At 39.8% G+C, this 21,956-nt stretch overlaps 1 protein-coding gene across 2 annotated transcripts in view; it reads left to right on the top strand.

The window, feature by feature from the left end:
* Positions 1-21,956, top strand: part of RALGAPA2 (Ral GTPase activating protein catalytic subunit alpha 2) — a 1,332,894-nt gene that overhangs the window by 406,388 nt on the left and 904,550 nt on the right. The window contains exons 15-17 of one of the 2 annotated variants that reach the window (XM_053712010.1): positions 15,617-15,854; positions 16,576-16,740; positions 19,459-19,599. In XM_053712010.1, the coding sequence (XP_053567985.1) occupies positions 15,617-15,854; positions 16,576-16,740; positions 19,459-19,599 (544 nt within the window). The remainder of the gene's footprint in view (positions 1-15,616; positions 15,855-16,575; positions 16,741-19,458; positions 19,600-21,956) is intronic. The other variant, XM_053712011.1, reaches the window with a different exon arrangement.

The raw sequence follows: 21,956 nt of genomic DNA, 5'->3' as shown, positions 1-21,956 counted from the left end.
ATATAGCTCCTCCCTTAACTGCCACCCCCAGTCATTCTCTTGCAGCTCTCGACAAGAAAGGAAGTATCGAGAGATGTGGTGACTTAGTGTAGTTTTTACCTTCAATCAAAAGTTTGTTATTTTTAAACGGTACCGGCGTTGTACTGTTTTTACTCTCAGGCAGAAATTGGAAGAAGAATTCTGCCTGGAGGTTTTGATGATCTTAGCAGTTTGTAACTAAGGTCCATTGCTGTTCTCAAACATAACTGAAGAGTATGGAAAGAAAACTTCAGTTGGGGGGACGGTCTGCAGATCGCCTGCTTTGAGGTATGTTCAGTATATTTTTTTCTACAGAGATAAGGTCTAGAAAATGCTGACAGTGCCTGGTATATTTAAGTTAAGCCTGATACAGTGATTTAACAACAACTGGGATCATGCTTGCAAATAAGGGTAATATTCATGTTAATACTTATATTACTTAGTGTAAAAACGTTTGCATGATTTATAAAAATAGAAACGTTTTTTCTCTGAGGGTGATAAATCTTTATTTGGGGCCTAGTTTTCCACATGGCTTGTTAGATTACTCCTAGGAGTACTTTTTTAAGGCCCTCTGATTTTGAGTGCATGGTAGGGAGGGGCCTATTTTTAAGCTCTAAATGTGCAGTTGATTTTCAGTCTGAGACATTCAGCTTCCCTGAAGGAGTCCTTTGGCTTATAGGACCTCTATAGAGGGTTTTGTTCCTGCAAAAATCGTTTTTAGGGCAGGTAGGAGCCACAGCACAGCTGTGGCAGTGTGTTTGACTGTTTGTTAGCAGTTTTAATGTTTTTCTAATTCATTTTTGGGCCTGAGGGTTTAATCATCCATTTGCAAGTGGGTGCAATGCTGCTTTAGTCCCTTATACACACTGTAAAAAGTTTGTAGAGTTTACTACTTTTTATCACTGTTTTGCAGTTTATGTGGTAGTTTTTTTCTCTTAAAGGCACAGTACCTTTTTTATATTATTGCTTTTTTCACATTTATTAAAGTGTTTTCCAAGCTTGCTGGTCTCATTACTAGTCTGTTAAACATGTCTGACATAGAGGAAACTCCTTGTTCATTATGTTTAGAAGCCATTGTGGGACCCCCTCTTAGAATGTGTGCCAAATGCACTGACCTTTCTATAAGTTATAAAGATCATATTATGGCTTTTAAAGATTTATCACCTGAGGTTTCTGAGACTGACTAAAGGGAGGTTATGCCATCTAGCTCTCCCCATGTGTCAGAACTTATAACTCCCGCTCAAGGGATGCCAAGTACATCTAGCGCGTCCAATGCGTTTACCTTACAAGACATGGCGGCAGTTATGAATCATACCCTCACAGAGGTGTTGTCCAAACTGCCAGGGTTACAAGGAAAGCGAGACAGCTCTGGGGCTAGAACAAATACAGAGCTCTCTGACGCTTTAGTAGCTATGTCTGATATACCCTCACAATGTGCAGAAGTTGAAGCAGGAGAGCTTCTATCTGTGGGTGACTTCTCTGATTCAGGGAAGGCGTTACTTCAGTCTGACTCTGAAATGACAGCATTTAAATTTAAGCTTGAACACCTCCGCGTGTTGCTCAGGGAGGTTTTAGCGACTCTGGATGACTGTGACACCATTGTAGTCCCAGAGAAATTGTGTAAAATGGACAAATACTTTGCAGTGCCTGTTTACACTGACGTTTTTCCAATCCCTAAGAGGTTTTCAGAAATTATTACTAAGGAATGGGATAGACCAGGTGTTCCGTTCTCTCCCCCTCCTGCTTTTAAAAAGAGGTTTCCTATAGATGCCGCTACACGGGACTCGTGGCAACGGTCCCTAAGGTGGAGGGAGCAGTCTCTACCCTAGCTAAGCGTACAACTATTCCTGTCGAGGACAGTTGTGCTTTCCTAGATCCTATGGATAAAAAAATTAGAGGGGTTCCTTAAGAAAATCTTTATACAACAAGGTTTTATTCTCCAGCCTCTTGCATGCATTGCCCCAGTCACTGCTGCAGCGGCTTTCAGGTTTGTGTCTCTGGAGGAGGCTCTACAGGTAGAAACCCCGTTGGATGATATCCTTGACAGGCTTAAAGCTCTTAAGTTAGCCAATTCATTTATTTCTGACGCCGTTTTTCATTTAACCAAGCTAACGGCTAAAAATTCAGGTTTTGCCATTCAGGCGTGTAGGACGCTATGGCTTAAATCCTGGTCAGCTGATGTCACTTCAAATTCTAAACTTCTCAATATCCCCTTCAAAGGGCAGAGCCTATTTGGGCCTGGACTGAAGGAGATCATTTTTGATATTACTGGAGGAAAAGGCCACGCCCTTCACCAGGATAGGTCCAACAAGTTAAGGACCAAACAGACTAATTTTCGTTCCTTTCGAAACTTCAAGAGTGGCGCAGCTTCATCTTCCTCTTCTACAAAACAAGAGGGAAATTTTTCCCAGTCCAAGCCAGTCTGGAGACCTAACCAGGCTTGGAACAAGGGGAAACGGGCTAAAAAGCCTGCTGCCGCCTCTAAGACAGCATGAAGGAGTAGCCCCCGATCCGGGACCGGATCTAGTGGGGGGCAGACTTTCTCTCTTCGCCCAGGCTTAGGCAAGAGATGTCCAGGATCCCTGGGCTCTGGAGATTGTTTCCCAGGGATATCTTCTGGATTTCAAAGCTTCATCTCCAAAGGGGAAATTTCATCTCTCACAATTATCTGCAAACCAGATAAAGAGAGAGGCATTCTTACATTGCGTTCAAGACCTACTAGTTATGGGAGTGATCCACCCAGTTCCAAAGGAGGAACAGGGGGCAGGGCTTCTATTCAAATCTGTTTATAGTTCCCAAGAAAGAGGGAACTTTCAGACCAATCTTGGCTCTCAAGATCCTAAACAAATTTCTCAGGGTCCCATCCTTCAAGATGGAGACTATTCGAACCATCCTACCTATGATCCACTACCGTGGATTTAAAGGATGCTTATCTACACATTCCGATACACAGGGATCATCATCAGTTTCTCAGGTTCGCCTTCCTAGACAGGCATTACCAGTTTGTGGCTCTTCCCTTCGGGTTAGCCACGGCACCAAGAATCTTTACGAAGGTTCTAGGGTCCCTTCTGGCGGTTCTAAGGCCGCGGGGTATAGCAGTGGCCCCTTACCTAGACGACATCCTGATACAGGCGTCAACTTTTCAAATCGCCAGGTCCCATACGGACATTGTTCTGGCATTCCTGAGGTCTCACGGGTGGAAAGTGAACAAAGGAAAGAGTTCTCTCTCCCCTCTCACAAGAGTTTCCTTCCTAGGAACTCTGATAGATTCAGTAGAAATGAAGATTTATCTGACAGAGGTCAGGTTGTCAAAGCTTCTAACTTTCTGCCGTGCTCTTTATTCCACTTCCCATCTGTCAGTGGCTCAGTGTATGGAGGTAATCGGATTAATGGTAGCGGCAATGGACATAGTTCCGTTTGCCCGCCTACATCTCAGACCACTGCAACTTTGCATGCTCAATCAGTGGAATGGGGATTACACATATTTGTCCCCTCTACTAAATCTGGATCAAGAGACCAGGGATTCTCTTCTCTGGTGGCTATCTTGGGACAGATGCTAGCCTTCTGGGCTGGGGTGCAGTCTGGAACTCCCTGAAGGCTCAGGGTTCGTGGACTCCGATAAACATTCTGGAACTAAGAGCGATATTCAATGCTCTTCAGACTTGGCCTCAGCTAGCTGCGGTCAGGTTCATCAGATTTCAGTCGGACAACATCACGACTGTAGCCTATATCAACCATCAGGGGGGAACAAGGAGCCCCCTGGCAATGTTGGAGGTTTTCAAAGATAATTCTATGGGCAGAGGTTCACTCTTGCCATCTCTCAGCTATCCATATCCCAGGAGTAGAGAACTGGGAGGCGGATTTTCTAAGTCGGCAGACTTTTTTCATCCGGGGGAGTGGGAGCTCCATCCGGATTTATTTGCCCAGTTGATTCAACTATGAGGCAAACCAGAACTGAATCTCATTGCGTCTCGTCAGAACGCCAAGCTTCCTTGTTACGGGTCCAGGTCCAGGGATCCCAAGGCAGCGCTGATAGATGCTCTAGCAGCGCCCTGGTCCTTCAGCCTGGCTTATGTGTTTCCACCGTTTCCTCTGCTCCCTCGTCTGATTGCCAAGATCAAGCAGGAGAGAGCTTTGGTGATCTTGATAGCCCCTGCGTGGCCACGCAGGACTTGGTATGCAGATCTGGTGGACATGTCATCCTTTCCACCATGGACTCTGCTGCTAAGGCAGGACCTTCTACTTCAAGGTCCCTTCAAACATCCAAATCTAATTTCTCTACGTCTGACTGCTTGGAGATTGAACGCTTGATTCTATCAAAGCGTGGTTTTTCCGAATCGGTCATTGATACCTTAATTCAGGCTCGAAAGCCTGTCACCAGGAAGATGTATCATAAGATATGGTGTAAATATCTTCACTGGTGTGAATCCAAGGGTTACTCATGGAGTAAGGTCAGGATTCCTAGGATATTATCTTTTCTCCAAGAAGGATTGGAGAAGGGATTGTCAGCTAGTTCCTTAAAGGGACAGATTTCTGCTCTGTCTATTCTTTTGCACAAACGTCTGGCTGAGGTTCCAGACGTTCAAGCGTTTTGTCAGGCTTTAGTTAGAATCAAGCCTGTGTTTAAACCTGTTGCTCCGCCATGGAGTTTAAATTTAGTTCTTAAAGTTCTTCAAGGGGTTCCCTTTGAACCTTTGCATTCCATAGATATTAAGCTTTTATGTTGGAAAGTTCTGTTTTAGTAGCTATTTCCTCGGCTCGAAGAGTTTCGGAGTTATCTGCTTTACAATGTGATTCCCCTTATCTGATTTTCCATGCAGATAAGGTAGTGTTATGTACCAATCCTGGGTTTCTTCCTAAGGTGGTATCTAATAAGAATATCAATCAGGAGATTGTTGTTCCTTCACTATGTCCTAATCCTTCTTCAAAGAAGGAACGTCTATTACACAATCTTGATGTGGTTCGTGCTTTAAAGTTTTATTTACAAGCTACAAAGGATTTTCGTCAAACTCTGTTTGTCTACTCTGGACAGAGGAGAGGCCAAAAGACTACGGCAACTTCTCTTTCTTTTTGGCTAAGAAGTATAATACGCTTAGCTTATGAGACTGCTGGCCAGCAGCCTCCTGAAAGAATTACAGCTCATTCTACTAGAGCAGTAGCTTCCTCATGGGCTATTAAACATGAGGCCTCTGTTGAACAGATTTGTAAGGCGGCGACTTGGTCTTCGCTTCATACCTTTTCGAAATTCTATAAATTTGATACTTTTGCTTCTTCGGAGTCTATTTTTGGGAGAAAGGTCTTACAGGCAGTGGTGCCTTCCATTTAAGTTCCTGCCTTGTCCCTCCCTTCATCCGTGTCCTAAAGCTTTGGTATTGGTATCCCACAAGTAATAGATGAACCCGTGGACTGGATACACCTTTACAAGAGAAAACAAAATTTATGTTTACCTGATAAATTTATTTCTCTTGTGGTGTATCCAGTCCACGGCCCGCCCTGTCAATTTAAGGCAGGTGTTTTTTATTTTTAAACTACAGTCACCACTGCACCCTATAGTTTCTCCTTTTTTTCTTGCTTGTCTTCGGTCGAATGACAGGGGGTGGCAGTTAGGGGAGTAGCTATATAGACAGCTCTGCTGTGGGTGTCCTCTTGCAGCTTCCTGTTGTGAAGGAGAATATCCCACAAGTAATGGATGAACCTGTGGACTGGATACACCACAAGAGAAATACATTTATCAGGTAAGCTTAAATTTTGTTTTTACCTCAAAAGTTCCTCAGTAGCCACATCCCATTGTAAAGGACTTTAAGCAGCAAATTAGTATGTCTGTCCCAGGACAGGCAATGGAGCGAGCTTCGTGAACACTAATCTTATTTCCCTATTTAGTTTAAGTTAGTTTACCATGATCACAGTAAAAGAGTTCATGACCTCAGCACTGTTGATGCTTATTGGCTGCTGTTCATTTCTTCATTTTTATATTTTTTTACCTGCAACTGGGCAGCAGCTGAATTATAACTTTTTACACAGAACTTACTCTGCTGAGCTGAGGAGATTGTGAGGTAAAATATCCTTTTTTTTACATAGAGATGCTCAGGTGATATTTTCCTGTCAGCTTTTTACAGATATGCTAAATCACTTGAAGCTGATGCAGTATAAGAGTATTACGTCCCTTTTAAGGGACAATGTAACGCAACAATGACTGTATATCAATTTTTAAGAGCATGAAATTGTTTTCGTAAATGGCCCCTAATAACTGTGTTCATAGATGGCAAGACAACATGTTTCACAAATTATATTACTTATATATTACTTTTTTTAAATTTTTTATAAGATAAAAGATTGTTTTAAAATGTGACTATTTAATCCTTTGAGTGCTAAGTACTTTCCCACCTGGGTGCTAAGCTGATTTGAGGGATTTTAAATTTATTTATTTTTTTGTCACATCCCTAAGACTTATACCGTTGGAAAGGTTAGGCGATTACCTTTCCAACGGTTGGTCTTGGGGACAGAAACCCAGAAATGGTAATGTGTAGGAGTAAACATTAAATAGTAATAATATTTTGGTGCTTCAGTTTTAAGCATAACTTCATGAATTTCCACTGTGGATGATGATATTTTTCGAATTGCAGGAAAGTATCAACTTGCACTATCCATTCTGCGATGGTGGCAGAAGAAGTGGCCTTCCATTATCTTGGGATGAATGATTTTGTGCTATTATATATAGAAGATTTGGCTTTGCCTTAATTTTCAGTTTGGGTAGCAAAGAGAACAATATAAGATATTGTGATTGTTAGGGATAATGGCTTCTGTAACCCTGCTCATTATGTTTATGACCTCTAACCAGGACTAGGTGTTTACACCCCCACCATATATGAGAAAATGTCCCCTCTTCTCCACAACCCCTCCAACACTTACTAGTAGAATTACTATACGTTTTCTTTCATCTGCTAGGGTGACCTTTATTTTATCTCTGCAAAGAAAGGTAAAGTTCTGCTTGCATCTCCCAAGTAGAATATTTCCTGTGATGGGCAGGGTTCTCCGGCTGCTGCTACTTATTGGACCCTCACCAGTTTCCAGTTAGGGAGTTGTATTAACTTTACCTATGTGTTTAATAACGTTTTGAGAGCTAAACACATTAGAGCATGTAATGTGTGCATTGTCTCTTTAAATTGTAATATGTTTGTGGGACATGTGTGTTGCCTTGCCACCATTTATACAGTAATACTGACCACCTCCGTTTTCAGGAATGATATTGTTTTTACACCAAACCTTTGTGTAACTTTTCAATGTTTAAGAGATAAATGTAAATAATGTGTGTTAAATGGATACTGAACCCAAAATTTTCTTTCACGATTTAGATAGAACATGCAATTTTAAGCAACTGTCTAATTTACTCCTATTATAAATTTTTCATTGTTCTCTTGGTATCTTTATTTGAAAATCCATTTTTGGTTCAGCACTCACCTTCTTAAAATGCAAGAAAATGTTATTGCACAATAGTATCCTAGCAACTGCTACCCCAAAAAACTGACATTCCACTTGAGAAAAGAACATTTTTAACATAGAATTCACTGTAGCTGGATACAACAGTAATAGGCCACTGTATGCAAATTTAGACACCAATCTGCAAGCGCTACCCAGGTGCTGAACCAAAGATGGGCCGGCTTGTAAGCTTAGATTTTCTGATTTTTCAAATAAAGATACCAAGAGAACGAATACAAATTCATTATAGGAGTAAATTAGAAAGTTGCTTAAAATTGCATGCTCTATCAGAATTGTGAAAGAAAAAAATTGGGTTCAGTATCCCTTTAATCATTACAAGCCTTTAAGGATACTAATCGCATAACTGTTTTACACTTTGCAGATACAACTATTTCTCCAACATAGGTGTGTCCGGTCCACGGCGTCATCCTTACTTGTGGGATATTCTCTTCCCCAACAGGAAATGGCAAAGAGTCCCAGCAAAGCTGGTCACATGATCCCTCCTAGGCTCCGCCCACCCCGTCATTCTCTTTGCCGTTGCACAGGCAACATCTCCACGGAGATGGTTAAGAGTTTTTTGGTGTTTAAATGTAGTTTTTATTCTTCAATCAAGTGTTTGTTATTTTAAAATAGTGCTGGTATGTACTATTTACTCTGAAACAGAAAAAAGATGAAGATTTCTGTTTGTAAGAGGAAGATGATTTTAGCAGAAGTTACTAAAATCGATTGCTGTTTCCACACAGGACTGTTGAGATGAAGTAACTTCAGTTGGGGGAAACAGTTGGCAGACTTTTCTGCTTAAGGTATGACTGGCCATATTTCTAACAAGACTATGTAATGCTGGAAGGCTGTCATTTCCCCTTATGGGGACCGGTAAGCCATTTTCTTAGTTAAATAAAAGAATAAAGGGCTTCATAAGGGCTTAAAAAACTGGTAGACATTTTTCTGGGCTAAAACGATTGCTTTGTTAGGCATATTTTGCAGATTCTAACTATTAATGGTTATTATAATCTTGGGGATTGTTTAGAAAAACGGCAGGCACTGTGTTGGACACCTTTTTCAGATGGGGGCCTTTTCTAGTTATAGACAGAGCCTCATTTTCGCGCCACTAATGCGCAGTTGTTTTTGGAGAGCAAGGCATGCAGATGCATGTGTGAGGAGCTAAGAATCACTGAAAAAGCTTATAGAAGGCATCATTTGGTATCGTATTCCCCTCTGGGCTTGGTTGGGTCTCAGCAAAGCATATAGCTGGGACTGTATAGGGGTTAAATGTAAAAACGGCTCCGGTTCCGTTAATTTAAGGGTTAAAGCTCTGAAATTTGGTGTGCAATACTTTTAAGGCTTTAAGACAATGTGGTGAAATTTGAACAATTCCTTCATACTTTTTCACATATTCAGTAATAAAGTGTTTTCAGTTTGAAATTTAAAGTGACAGTAACGGTTTTATTTTAAAACGTTTTTTTTTGCGCTTTGTTGACAAGTTTAAGCCTGTTTAACATGTCTGTACCATCAGATAAGCTATGTTCTATATGTATGAAAGCCAAGGTGTCTCCCCATTTAAATTTATGTGATAATTGTGCCATAGTGTCCAAACAAAGTAGGGACAGCATTGCCACAGATAATGATATTGCCCAAGATGATTCCTCAAATGAGGAGAGTAAACATGATACTACATCATCCCCTTCTGTGTCTACACCAGTTTTGCCCACACAAGAGGCCCCTAGTACATCTAGTGCGCCAATTCTTATTACCATGCAACAATTAACGGCTGTAATGGATAACTCTATAGCAAACATTTTATCCAAAATGCCTACTTATCAGAGAAAGCGCGATTGCTCTGTTTTAAACACTGAAGAGCAAGAGGCCGCTGATGATAACTGTTCTGACATACCCTCACACCAATCTGAAGGGGCCATGAGGGAGGTTTTGTCTGAGGGAGAAATTTCAGATTCAGGAAAAATTTCTCAACAAGCTGAACCTGATGTTGTGACATTTAAATTTAAATTAGAACATCTCCGCGCACTGCTTAAGGAGGTATTATCTACTCTGGATGATTGTGACAATTTGGTCATTCCAGAGAAATTATGTAAGATGGACAAGTTCCTAGAGGTTCCGGTGCCCCCCGACGCTTTTCCTATACCCAAGCGGGTGGCGGACATAGTAAATAAAGAGTGGGAAAGGCCCGGCATACCTTTTGTTCCCCCCCCTATATTTAAGAAATTATTTCCTATAGTCGACCCCAGAAAGGACTTATGGCAGACAGTCCCCAAGGTCGAGGGGGCGGTTTCTACTCTAAACAAACGCACTACTATTCCTATCGAAGATAGTTGTGCTTTCAAAGATCCTATGGATAAAAAATTAGAGGGTTTGCTTAAAAAGATTTTTGTTCAGCAAGGTTACCTTCTACAACCAATTTCATGCATTGTTCCTGTCACTACTGCAGCGTGTTTCTGGTTCGAGGAACTAGAAAAGTCGCTCAATAAAGAATCTTCGTATGAGGAGGTTATGGACAGAGTTCAAGCACTTAAATTGGCTAACTCTTTTATTTTAGATGCCGCTTTGCAATTAGCTAGATTAGCGGCGAAAAATTCAGGGTTTGCTATCGTGGCGCGCAGAGCGCTTTGGCTAAAGTCTTGGTCAGCGGATGTCTCTTCCAAGACAAAATTGCTTAACATCCCTTTCAAGGGTAAAACATTATTTGGACCTGATTTGAAAGAGATTATTTCAGACATCACTGGGGGAAAGGGCCACGCCCTCCCACAGGATAGGTCTTTTAAGGCTAAAAATAAGCCTAATTTTCGTCCCTTTCGCAGAAACGGACCAGCCTCTAATTCTACATCCTCTAAGCAAGAGGGTAATACTTCACAACCCAAACCAGCCTGGAGACCAATGCAAGGCTGGAACAAGGGTAAGCAGGCCAAGAAGCCTACCACTGCTACCAAAACAGCATGAAGGGATGGCCCCCGATCCGGGACCGGATCTGGTGGGGGGCAGACTTTCTCTCTTTGCTCAGGCTTGGGCAAGAGATGTTCAGGATCCTTGGGCGCTAGAAATAGTTTCTCAAGGTTATCTCCTGGAATTCAAGGAACTACCCCCAAGGGGAAGGTTCCACAGGTCTCAATTATCTTCAAACCAAATAAAAAGACAGGCATTCTTACATTGTGTAGAAGACCTGTTAAAGATGGGAGTGATTCATCCAGTTCCAATAAGAGAACAAGGGATGGGTTTTTATTCCAACCTGTTCATAGTTCCCAAAAAAGAGGGAACATTCAGACCAATTTTGGATCTCAAGATCCTAAACAAATTTCTCAAGGTTCCATCGTTCAAAATGGAAACTATTCGAACGATCCTACCTACTATCCAGGAAAATCAATTTATGACTACCGTGGATTTAAAGGATGCGTACCTACATATTCCTATCCACAAGGAACATCATCAGTTCCTAAGGTTCGCTTTTCTGGACAAGCATTACCAGTTTGTGGCACTTCCATTCGGATTAGCCACTGCTCCAAGGATTTTCACAAAGGTACTAGGGTCCCTTCTAGCGGTTCTAAGACCAAGGGGCATTGCAGTAGTACCTTACTTGGACGACATCCTGATTCAAGCGTCGTCTCTGTCAAAAGCAAAGGCTCATACGGACATCGTCCTAGCCTTTCTCAGATCTCACGGATGGAAGGTGAACAAAGAAAAAATTTCTCTGTCCCCGTCAGCAAGAGTTCCCTTCTTGGGAACAATAATAGATTCCTTAGAAATGAGGATTTTTCTGACAGAGGTCAGAAAATCAAAAATTCTAAGCTTTTGTCAAGTACTTCATTCTGTTCTTCGTCCTTCCATAGCGCAGTGCATGGAAGTAATAGGATTGATGGTTGCAGCAATGGACATAGTTCCTTTTGCACGAATTCATCTAAGACCATTACAACTGTGCATGCTCAAACAGTGGAATGGGGATTATACAGACTTGTCTCCGACGATTCAAGTAGATCAAAAGACCAGAGATTCACTCCGTTGGTGGCTGACCCTGGACAATCTGTCACAGGGAATGAGCTTCCGCAGACCAGAGTGGGTCATTGTCACGACCGACGCCAGCCTGGTGGGCTGGGGTGCGGTCTGGGAACCCCTGAAAGCTCAGGGTCTATGGTCTCGGGAAGAATCTCTTCTCCCGATAAACATTCTGGAACTGAGAGCGATATTCAATGCTCTCAAAGCTTGGCCTCAACTAGCAAAGGCCAAATTCATAAGGTTTCAATCAGACAACATGACGACTGTTGCATATATCAATCATCAGGGGGGAACAAGAAGTTCCCTGGCGATGGAAGAAGTGACCAAAATAATTCAATGGGCGGAGGATCACTCCTGCCACTTGTCTGCAATCCACATCCCAGGAGTGGAAAATTGGGAAGCGGATTTTCTGAGTCGTCAGACATTTCATCCGGGGGAGTGGGAACTCCATCCGGAAATCTTTGCCCAAATAACTCAATTATGGGGCATTCCAGACATGGATCTGATGGCGTCTCGTCAGAACTTCAAGGTTCCTTGCTACGGGTCCAGATCCAGGGATCCCAAGGCGACTCTAGTAGATGCACTAGTAGCACCTTGGACCTTCAACCTAGCTTATGTATTCCCACCGTTTCCTCTCATTCCCAGGCTGGTAGCCAGGATCAATCAGGAGAGGGCTTCGGTGATCTTGATAGCTCCTGCGTGGCCACGCAGGACTTGGTATGCAGACCTGGTGAATATGTCATCGGCTCCACCATGGAAGCTACCTTTGAGACAGGACCTTCTTGTTCAAGGTCCATTCGAACATCCGAATCTGGTTTCCCTCCAACTGACGGCTTGGAGATTGAACGCTTGATTTTATCAAAGCGTGGGTTTTCAGATTCCGTAATAGATACTCTGATTCAGGCTAGAAAGCCTGTAACTAGAAAAATTTACCATAAAATATGGAAAAAATATATCTGTTGGTGTGAATCTAAAGGATTCCCATGGAACAAGATAAAAATTCCTAAGATTCTATCCTTTCTACAAGAAGGTTTGGAGAAAGGATTATCTGCAAGTTCTCTGAAGGGACAGATCTCTGCTTTATCTGTTTTACTTCACAAAAGGCTGGCAGCTGTGCCAGATGTTCAAGCATTTGTTCAGGCTCTGGTTAGAATCAAGCCTGTTTACAGACCTTTGACTCCTCCCTGGAGTCTAAATCTAGTTCTTTCAGTTCTTCAAGGGGTTCCGTTTGAACCCTTACATTCCGTAGATATTAAGTTATTATCTTGGAAAGTTTTGTTTTTGGTTGCAATTTCTTCTGCTAGAAGAGTTTCAGAGTTATCTGCTCTGCAGTGTTCTCCGCCCTATCTGGTGTTCCATGCAGATAAGGTGGTTTTGCGTACTAAGCCTGGTTTTCTTCCGAAAGTTGTTTCCAACAAAAATATTAACCAGGAGATAGTTGTACCTTCTTTGTGTCCGAATCCAGTTTCAAAGAAGGAACGTTTGTTACACAATTTGGACGTAGTCCGTGCTCTAAAATTCTATTTAGAGGCTACTAAAGATTTCAGACAAACATCTTCCTTGTTTGTTGTTTATTCTGGTAAAAGGAGAGGTCAAAAAGCGACTTCTACCTCTCTTTCCTTTTGGCTTAAAAGCATTATCCGATTGGCTTATGAGACTGCCGGACGGCAGCCTCCTGAAAGAATCACAGCTCACTCCACTAGGGCTGTGGCTTCCACATGGGCCTTCAAGAACGAGGCTTCTGTTGACCAGATATGTAAGGCAGCGACTTGGTCTTCACTGCACACTTTTGCCAAATTTGACAAATTTGATACTTTTGCTTCTTCGGGGGCTATTTTTGGGAGAAAGGTTTTGCAAGCTGTGGTGCCTTCCGTTTAGGTGACCTGATTTGCTCCCTCCCTTCATCCGTGTCCTAAAGCTTTGGTATTGGTTCCCACAAGTAAGGATGACGCCGTGGACCGGACACACCTATGTTGGAGAAAACAGAATTTATGCTTACCTGATAAATTACTTTCTCCAACGGTGTGTCCGGTCCACGGCCCGCCCTGGTTTTTTTAATCAGGTCTGATGAATTATTTTCTCTAACTACAGTCACCACGGTATCATATGATTTCTCCTATATATATTTCCTCCTGTCCGTCGGTCGAATGACTGGGGTGGGCGGAGCCTAGGAGGGATCATGTGACCAGCTTTGCTGGGACTCTTTGCCATTTCCTGTTGGGGAAGAGAATATCCCACAAGTAAGGATGACGCCGTGGACCGGACACACCGTTGGAGAAAGTAATTTATCAGGTAAGCATAAATTCTGTTTTCAAGCAAAATACTCATCATTTTAAAATGCAAGAACATGTTATTGCACAAAAGTATCCTAGCAACTGCTACCCCAAATTACTGACATTCCACTTGAGGAAAGACCATTGTAACATAGAATTCACAGTATAGCTGGATACAACAGTAAGAGGCCATTGTATGCAAATATATTCTGTTGTGCATATGAAAAGCACATATTACCCTGATTCAAATTATTTTTGCTTAAAAAAAATGGCAGGTACAACTTGATAAAAATTAAATTAAAATGTGTATGTAGTGTGCACTTGCTACTAATACTCACTGCAGATAGAATTCTATTGTAGAGGGACAGACCTCTGTAAATGCCCACTTTTAAATTAAATAAGTATAAAAAAAATCGATACAATGTTCATTCAATTTCCCTAAGTGATATGCTGATATAATTCCTGTACAATATATAAGGTCTGCAGTGTTCTCCACAAAAAATTGTGCCAGCCGGGTGGGATTATAAAGTAGCCGTGTGGGGGCAGTGTAATACTTACTATACCATATTGTGAACATTTTCTAATAATTTTACAAATGTTACTTAAAGGGACACTGAACCCAAATGTTTTCTTTCATGATTCAGATAGAGCATAACATTTTAAGCAACTTTCTCATTTACTCCAATTATTAATTTTTTTTCCTTCTCTTGCTATCTTTATTTTAAAAGCAGGAATGTAAATCTTAGCAGCCAGCCCATTTTAGGTTCAGCACCACGGATAACGCTTGCTTATTGGAGGCTTACATTTACCCACCAATAAGCAAGCATAACCCAGGTTCTCAACCAAAAATGGGCTGGCTCCTATGGATCACATTCCTGCTTTTTAAATAAAGATAGCAAGAGAACAAAGAAAAATTGATAACAGGAGTAAATTAGAAAGTTGCTTAAAATTGCATGCTCTATCGGAATCATGAAAGAAAAAAATTGGGTTTAGTGTCCCCCCAAAGCACAAATTAATTGTATCATTGAACATAAATTATTATTTTTTCAACGAACATTAAACAAATGATTAGCTAGTTTTAGCTTAAAGGTACAGTCAACACCAGAATTATTGTTGTTTAAAAAGATAGACAATGCCTTTACTACCCATTCCCCAGCTTTGCACAACCAACATTGTTATATTAATATGCTTTATAACCTTTAAACCTCTAAATTTCTGCCTGTTTCTAAGGCACTACAGACAGCCTCTTATCACATGCTTTTTGAATTTGCTTTTCACAACAGGATGATGCTAGTTCCTGCGGGTCATATAGATAACATTGTGCTCACGCCCGTGGAGTTGTGGATGACACTGCACTAACTGGCTAAAATGCATGTCAATAGATAATAAATAGCCATGTAATCAGGGGGCTGTCAAAAGAGGCTTAGATACAAGGTAATCACAGAGGTAAAAAGTGTATTAATATAACAATGTTGGTTATGCAAAACTGGGGAAAGGGCAATAAAGGGATTATCTTTCTTTTTAAACAATAACAATTTTGGAGTTGACTGTCCATTTAATATTGCCTTAAATTTCAGCTCAGTGGTGGGCCCATTAAATAGGTCCAGGGGAGAACTCTGGTTCAGCTTCCCTTGATACCTTAAGATCAATACAGACAAATCCGACAGTTGTCATCTTGTATTAGGCGGGAATAAACAATCCTTTTGCCAGTGCATTTTGAGATACGTAAAACCAGTTAAAAATATCAATCTGAATATATCTAAATATCTCAATATGAAATGTTTTTCTTTTGCTATTTTTTGTATAATGTTTTTTCATAACTATAAATAATTGGTATAATTTTTCCATAGACTTTAATTGTTGCGTGGATCAGAGCCAATCTAAGTGTCTACATCTCCCGACCTCTCTGGGATGATCTATTGAGTGTCCTCTCTTCACTTACGGATTGGGATGAACTCACTACTGAGTGGTCTAAAATCATGGATTCTCTTACTGGGGTGTTAGCAAGAACTGTTTATGGAGTAGACATGAACAATTTACCCCTAGACAAACTCAGTGAGCAAAAGGAGAAGAAACAGAGAGGAAAAGGTAGACTTACAATGAACATGAACGTTGCATCCATTCTAGTATGTTCATTTGTTGAGCTTATTTTCCTGTTGTTTTTCCCTGCTAAATATGTTCTTCACCCCCTAGATACAACATGTCTGCAAGATTATAGTCTTAAAAAACCAAACACTTTAAATCAAACTGTTTGGGCTAACGGAGCACATTTTTTGAGCAGTATAAGGTGCATGTAATATTTAAAGGGACAGTAAAGTCATAATTAGACGTTAATGATTTAAACAGAGCATACAACTTTAAACAACTTTCCAATTTACTTCTATTAGTTACTTTGCTTCCTTCTCTTGTTATCCTTTGCTGACAGGTTTTTCTAGCAAAGGTCAGACGCACCAAATAACCTAGGTTCTAGCTGCTGATTGGTGGCTGCATATATATACCGATTGTCGTTGGCTCACCCATGTGTTCAGTTAGAAACCATCAACAAATGATACCAAGAGAATGAAGGAAATTTGATAATAGAAGTAAACTGGACAATTGTTTAAAATTGTATGTTCTACCTAAACCATGAAAGAAAAATTTTGGGTTTCATGTCCCTTTAAACAAATAAAGTAAACATTACAAACACTTATTGCCATTTAGAGTGGTTATTTACAGTGCGGCTGTTATTTTGTAATTGTGCAGAATGTGCTGTAGCCTACTACTGCATGAATGTGTTGCTGCTGTTGATCCTATTTATTCACTGTTAAAGGTGGCTTTCCTGATCCTCAGAAGAGCGCTGCTGTTGGGAGGTCATTTTCTCTTAGTTGGAGAAATCATCCAGAAGCTCATGAACCCATGAGATTCCGGAGCGCTACCACATCAGGAGCTCCTGGAGTAGAGAAAGCAAGAAACATAGTCCGTCAAAAAGCTACAGGTAAAGAAAGAAAAAAAAAAAAAAAGAAAAAAACGATCACACAAAATAAATAAGTTTAATATATGTGTTTTTCTTGTCCTAATTTGGTTACCATATTAATGTTCATATGTAAAATATGCTCTGACCACATTTGCTTGTTTAATAACTCAAAGGGAAATTTTAGTCTAAAGGCTAGAATTAATCTTCCCATATGTTTATTTAAAATCATGAGTTTTCTTTCCCAGATTAGCATCTTCTCTAGGCCATTAGATTCAACTTTATCTACTGTTGATGTGGTTTAAAAAAAGATTACATTTTAAATAAACCTATATGGCAAGTTTTTTTCTTTCATTTTTGATGAGGTCAAATTGGCCAAATTTTAAACTAGAATGTCCCTCTTAAAACGGTCTCTTGTGTTTAAGAATAAAATACATAAAGTTCATCCTATTGTTTACACTAGGGTAAGAACTAACTTATGAGGTCTGCAGATCTGTCCATATCACCATAAGATACTTGGTGGTAACTTATTTCACTGGCAGCTAATGAACAGTAATTATGTCTTAATCTGTCATCCTGTATAAAATAATCAACCTTCATAATAATTTAGTTAGGTTTTTAGTTTGTTAAGAAAATTGCCATACTTTGTACAATGAATGTAATATAGAAATCCCAAGTGTCATCTGGGAAAAGGTGCGCTAATTTATTGAGATCATAGTTTTCATTGATTAACGGATGTATGTATTATTTGGAATTGCAAATATTTGCTAAAGAATTACTACTTGTTGTAATATGAATACATGTTATACTGGTAGTCAAATTGTGATTGAATTGTATTCTGTATGGGAAATAAAGATATATATATATATATATATATATATATATATATATATATATATATATATATATATATATATATATATATAAACAAAAAAAAAACCCTTCATAATATCCCTTTATCAGTTTTGATTCCTGAGGGAAGAAAATATACTCTAATTTCAGCCTGTCTGCGTGTGGCTTATGCAAAGTAGCGGATTCATTTGTATTCAGCCAGAGATTCTGTATTTCTAACCCATATTGTGGCCTTCAGGAAGCGTATTCTGCAATGTATATTCTGTATTGAACCTTTAAACTTTTCTCCCACAAGTCAAAAATTAGCAAGACAGAAAAAAAGTTTCCTTATAGAAGATGGAATCTACTACTTGTAACCACAAAATGTACAATAAAAGTACAGCTTTTACTCATATTTCAAGACTTCCATACACTCATTCAATCACAATAATGCATTTACTATGTTTTAGTATCAATACCATAACCATAAGTTCACTTTCAATGCAGACATGAAACATAAAAATTTTTACACAGTTTTTTAGACTATAAAATGCAATCATTTCCCAACCCTCTGTGAGACTCATTATATGAATCCTATCATCAAATGCTACCCAGATAGGAACAGGGAGTTGTTGCAGGTCCTGTCCAGACACACATCTCTGCCTTTGATGTCTCCTGCTCAGACAGCGCTCAGCAGGTTCAGATTCTTATAGCATAAAATTACTAATCGCTATGAGAAGAGCGGATTTGTGTATCTGTTTAAAGGGATAGTAAACCCCAAAAATGTATTTTATGATTCAGATAGAACATACAATTTTAAACAACATTCCAATTTACTTCTATTATCAAACTTGCTTCATTCTCTTGTTATCCAGTGCTGAAGGAACAGCATTGCACTACTGGCAGCTAGCTGAACACATCTAGTCAGCCAATCGAAAGAGACAAATGTGTGCAGGCACCAATTAGCAGCAGCTCCCACTGGTGTATGATATGTGCGTATTCTTTTTCAACAAGGGATACTAAGAGAACAAAGCACATTTTAAATTAGAAGGGAATTTAAAAGTATCTTAAAATTACATGCTCTATATGAATCAGGCAAGTTTAATTTTGACTTTCCTATCCCTTTAAGTCACAGTGTCCCTTTGCAGCCGGGCTTTGTGATTTAAGGAGCGCATGCACAAACTACACAGGTGTGCGGGAGTATGTACACCTTTAGTGAATATGTGCTACAACTGGTGAAAACAGTGACTGAGGGCATGAAGGTTCTGTAGGGTAGTTTGCTTTGCTGCTCTCACTGTCACATAACAATGCTGCAACCAGATCGAAAGCTCAGTATATGCAGCAAAAAAATCTTTTTATTCATATGTATTTCTTCCATGCTTGCTATACCTATACCTTTATCTCCCTTTAAATCTTTGCAAATGACACTATAAAATAAGGGTATACTAATAACTGTACATGAGTTTGCCTTATTAAATATAAAGCACTCATTTTTAGTAATTTGTAGGTATGGGTAAAAATGCGTTATATTGCATTGCCTTAATAAATTAATGCCAAATATGGCCTAAAGCAGCGGCTCCTTTTGCTGCGGGATTTATGTTTTAAAGTGCAACACACACAGATTTGTGCAAATCCCAGATCTTTGTGTGTTGCACTTTGACACTAATAAATCCAGTGGCAAAAATAGCCGAATGCTACTGCTTGTGGCAATATAAACAAATGCAAAACAACAAATTTTTGCCCATGCCTAGTAATTTGTTTTCACTTGTTTAAATATTTCCTTTACTTTTAATCATTTGGATCCACTCAGTGTCCTCTTTTCTTGCCGTGAACTATCTCAAATGAACTTTGTACCTGTAATTTACCTTATGTATTTTCTTCTTTTCGTTGCTGTGTCTTCTTCTCTGAAAGCTAAGCGAAGTCAGTCTATAAGCAACTGTGTGCACCTTTATGAGGGTTTGCCAGCAGCTAAAAGTGTTCCTCACCTCCTTCACACTGTGAGCTCTCTCTTACCTGGTATCTCTCACACTTCTTGCTCTCAAAGACTTTCAGGTACTGTACCTATCTCGTTCCTCTGTCTAACTGCTCGCTTTGCTTGATGCTCTCCTCTGTCTTGTATAGGAATTAGATCTTTGCCTAAATAACCATTCTGGCAGAAGCAACTACACTAGTGTAGTACTGTGGCCATTGGTTACAAATTAATTACATTTTTAAAGGGGCATAAAAGAGCAATAATACAATGTTGTAATGTGCTATAATAATTTATTATTGGACTTTTGCTTTTTATAAAACTCTGCATTTAACCCTCACAGAAGGGTTAAGCACATAGTTAAAGGGACGTTGATCACGAAGTACATTTTATAAACATAGTATTATAGTTATTCCCTACCTACCTCTAGCCATGGGCGCACCATGTTGAAATTTTGTTTTTACTATATCATTGCTGACTTTTTTTGCACATGTGCAGTAGCTCTCCTTCAGGTACCTGAAGTATAACCTAGGTTCCAAAATGGCGGCACCCTTAATTAGAGAGAGGTGCATTTAGTGTTTAATGTTCCTTTAATGTCAGCTATAGAATGGTAATGGGCCATATCTTGATCCAGTGATTGGTGGTTACACAAACATGATTGGCTCAGCAGCCATGTTCAGCTCCAGACCAGTTGCCATTACAGAACTCAATTGTAACTGTGTTTAACCCTTTTGCAAATTAGACCATTTTATTATTGCTTTCTCGTGTCCCTTTAAGTACGAATGTGGTTTAAATTGTTTTTAAATGCTTGTGTTAGTTTTTATATTGACCATAGTGGTGTCCTATCTTAGTATGTTTCCCTTGGTGGACAGGGAAATCACTATATTTAAATTAGTTTATTAACTTTTTTTTATGTGATATTTGTTGCTATATATTTCTTGATTCTAGCCAGGAATAGGTTCTTGTAGGTTAATTTAATGCTTAGTGGTGCCTGAATCCTAAGTTATTTCTGGAAGAAAAAAAAAAAAAGTAATCTTACTGGGTATGTGTTGTGATGAACCTGGCAATAACATGAGGACAGGTAGCACCTTTCGGACTGTATCAGCTGGTGAAACTATCAAAATAAAGATATGCGTAAACTGTAGAACAAAAAAAATAATTGATTTAATTACATTTGAAGAGTGCCACCTAGAGTATGTGGGAAAAACAACCCGAGAGGCTAGGGTGAGGATCAGAGAACACATATCTAATATTACCTCAGTTCATGATAAGCCTAACTCTAGGGATAAGCAAGAAGAAAGATTAACCCCACTAGCAAAACACTTCATTCAATGTCACAACAGAAGCACCCACTGTTTGTCCTGAAACATCATAGAAAATATAGTTTAAAATCATAGGGGAGGTGACACAGAGGGGCTTTTGAGTAAACGGGAAATCTGCTGAATATTCCAATTGAGAACCAGAATCCCACACGGTTTAAATAGCAGATATGATTTGAATAAATACTGGAGATAATAATCCCTTCAGTCATTTAAATATTAACTTAAACATACCTGTATTTCTTTCCTATGGTATATAGAGTCCACAAAACATTCTAATTACTAGTGGGATATTCACTCCTGACCAGCAGAAGGCGGCAAAGAGCACCCCAGCAGAGCTGTTAAGTATCACTTGCCTTACCCATAATCTTCCAGTCATTCTCTTTGCCTTGATCATGGGAGGATGGTGAAGATGGTATCTGAAGATTTTAATCCTTTTAATGGGTACTTTTCCCTGCAAGCAAGGATTGGGGCTATTCTCTGTCCATGTCAATCTCTTTAGTAAGAGTAATGGTGGCTATTAGCAGTTAGAAGACGGCAAGGTAGTCTTTGCTTAAACGTCTAATATTATTGCTACCCCTTATAGAAAGCCAGAGTTGGTTACTCTGTTCTTTCTTTTCTATAGGTCCCTAGTAAATATGGTGAAGCTTCTGCACCTCAGAAAACAGCTCCTGCCTGACAGAGCAGGATCCACAGGTAAGTGCTTTTCCTTCTAGCTTTGAAGGTAGCGGCACTATATTGGTTTAATCCTTGTGGAAAGTATTTAAATCTGTTTTAGGGGCACTGCTTTTATGTCATTTGCCTGTGGAAAGCAAAGATCCACTCATTCAATGGGTAAAAAAACACTTTATTCAAATCTTGTTTAAAAGCATAAACGGAAACTCCAAGGATAGAACATAGCGAGCGCAGCCCTAGTGCTGCGCTTGCTATGTTCTATCCTTGGAGCTTCCGTTTATGCTTTTAAACAAGTTTTGAATAAAGTATTTTTTTACCCATTGAAGGAGTGGATCGTTGCTTTCTACAGTACTACTATTATCCAGTTAATCCTTACCTTCCTGCAGAGTTCCGTAGCAAAACCCGGTCACCTAACTTTACTCCTCCCCCAACGCTGACGTCATTGG

The sequence above is a fragment of the Bombina bombina genome, chromosome 4, assembly GCF_027579735.1.
Source record: "Bombina bombina isolate aBomBom1 chromosome 4, aBomBom1.pri, whole genome shotgun sequence".
Lineage (NCBI taxonomy): Eukaryota > Metazoa > Chordata > Amphibia > Anura > Bombinatoridae > Bombina > Bombina bombina.
The sequence above is the reverse complement of the archived record's forward strand: the minus strand, read 5'-3'. Positions and strand labels throughout refer to the sequence as shown.